Genomic DNA, 2,565 nt, shown 5'->3' with positions numbered 1-2,565 from the left:
AAAGGGCGAGCATGTTTGGTGTGATGGGGATTTGAACCAGCAACCCTCAGATTGCGAGTCGAGTTCCCTAACCACCTGGCCATGCCGGGCCTTACTTTTATTATCAGAAAAGTTAATGGTGAGATAAAATAGTAACAATGACCCAAAATGATTTGTATTGTGTTCTAACTATGTTAAATGAAGTTTTGACTAAGTGTGAGGAGTTACTATTACTCAATCTTGTTACATTTCAGTCTATTAATTTTTGTTTGTTTGTTGAACTTTGCATAAAGCTACTTGAGGACTATCTGCACCAACCATCCCTAATTTTGAAGTGACACACTAGAGAGAAGGCGGACAGTCAACACTGCCCACCACCAATTAATGAGCTACTCTAACTGAATGGTAGGATTTGGCTGTCACACTAATAATACACCCATGGCTCCAAAGTGTGGAACATATATTTTGTTCATGGCAGTAACGGGACACGAACCACTGAATCACAGATCCACAGTTTGGCATGCTAACCACTGGGCCACACTCAGACTCTCAGTATATGAAGTTCTGCAAGTCTTAATTAAATATAAATTCCCGAAATCTTTATGCATACTTACATCGTCGATCAAATATTTAGCAAGATTCACAAGGTTAATTACAATTTTCTCTCTGTGCATCTCTATGTAAAGTGCCCTCACTGTAACTTTAATTTGAGTCATAATTACTTAATGAGGAAAAAGTGCTAATCAAGCTTAAAATCTTCTCTGCAGTGAGAAATGTGCAAAAGAAATATGTTTGGTTCATATCTGGATGAAAACTGAATGTATTACAAGGTGTACTTTGCATGTTAATCATTAAGTTTACATGTGTGAAAACTATTAGAATTTGTTTATATATTCTACATACCGAATATGTTCCCAGTCAACACCCCTGAAGAAAGTGTGTTGTTGTATTTCTTTAATACCACCTACAGAGCCAATCCTTAGATCAACTTCACTACAAAACCCCTGGATTAGATCCTTTGCTTCATTGGAAATAGGTACTTCTGGTGGAAAAACTAAGGTTTCTTTCCAGTTTATTACTTTCCTGTACGTTTCTTGAGGTGTTTCGGAACAAAAAGGAGGGTAACCTTCGAGATAAAAAAAACAAAGGCTCATATAAATATTGTTAGTTTTTTAAGACTTCAATCTCAATCTGGTACAATATAAAAAAATAAAAATTCGAATAAGCAAAGATTACATGAAAAATAATCTTACCCTGTAAAACTAACATAGAAAATAAAATATCTACGAAAAAAAACAACATTAAGTATGGAATAAAAAGATCAATGCTAATCAAATAGTCCTTTTTAAAGGGTTCACCCACAGCCATGATGATAAAATTCAAGGACTTCTTAAGGACTTTTCAAGGCTTCAACACTGTTTTTCAACAACTCCCGAGAAAGTACATTCACGAAATTCTTTGTTCAATACCCACTTTGCCATGACAAAAGACAGGGTAATACAGCATTCAATTCAAGAGAATAGTCATGTATTTTCAGAATACCACATGAGCAAAATGGTTGTAAGGCCAGGAAAAGATTACAAAAATAAATCATGTTTCTGGGGAGAGCATTCACGAAATTCCTTGTTCAATACCCACTTTGCCATGACAAAAGACAGGGTAATACAGCATTCAATTCAAGAGAATAGTCATGTATTTTCAGAATACCACATGAGCAAAATGGTTGTAAGGCCAGGAAAAGATTACAAAAATAAATCATGTTTCTGGGGGAAAGCAGCTCTGGCAAAAACAAAGACAACTAATGAAAGTAAACGACTTAGCAATTCATTGGCCATATGAAATTTCTGAATGGTCCAATATACGTTGTATAGAATATTTCGGATTTATGGATTTTATGTGATTTTTTTATTTATTTATGGACTTTTCAAGCTATGTGCAAACCCTGTTTTTAATTATTTATACTATGTAAGTACCTTGTCAATTACTTCAGTTGCAACCAATTCAACAACTGAAACATGATACATTTTAAAGAATGAGTAAACTATATAAACAAATTATTGTAAACAGATTAAAACTAAATACAAACTATACATACCAATCAGCATCTCATACATAATGACTCCCAATGACCACCAATCACAAGCATTGCTGTAGCCAGTTTTGACAAACACTTCAGGAGCTATGTAATCAGGAGTTCCCACCGTAGAATATGCCTGTTACACATGATAAATAATAACTGAAAAAAGTGGAACTTGCACGCTATAAACTCTTAGTAACATAAGTGAATAAAAGGCAGGTTGTTAACACAAGTAACGAGAACAAATGTATATATTCTTGTACCTAAAAGTAAAAAAATAAGAGAGAGAAGAAAACAAAGAAACACTGCAACAGCTCCTAATTTTTGGGTAAGTGCTGACAGTCATAACGTAAATAACACAGGCCTGTGAATTTAAACTTCATAAAAGTTGTTTTGGTTTTAATAATGGATTTTCCATAATTCAGCTACGCAGATTTTGAAAGTAATATTAATTTTTTTACTATCGCCTAAGGTTTTTTTACAGATCGGGAAGAAAAAAACAATCTCTT

At 34.0% G+C, this 2,565-nt stretch overlaps 1 protein-coding gene across 1 annotated transcript in view; it reads right to left on the bottom strand.

Moving 5' to 3' along the window:
- LOC106466085 (serine/threonine-protein kinase tricorner-like) overlaps positions 1–2,565 on the bottom strand; it is a 34,990-nt gene that overhangs the window by 6,517 nt on the left and 25,908 nt on the right. The window contains exons 8-9 of the mRNA XM_013926328.2: positions 2,075–2,192; positions 883–1,105 (exon numbers count right to left, since the gene is read on the bottom strand). Of these exons, the coding sequence (XP_013781782.1) occupies positions 883–1,105; positions 2,075–2,192 (341 nt within the window). The remainder of the gene's footprint in view (positions 1–882; positions 1,106–2,074; positions 2,193–2,565) is intronic.

Source organism: Limulus polyphemus, unplaced genomic scaffold, assembly GCF_000517525.1.
Source record: "Limulus polyphemus unplaced genomic scaffold, Limulus_polyphemus-2.1.2 Scaffold2145, whole genome shotgun sequence".
Taxonomy (NCBI): Eukaryota; Metazoa; Arthropoda; class Merostomata; order Xiphosura; family Limulidae; genus Limulus; species Limulus polyphemus.
Note: the sequence above shows the minus strand (reverse complement) of the source record. Positions and strands in the feature narration are given on the sequence as shown.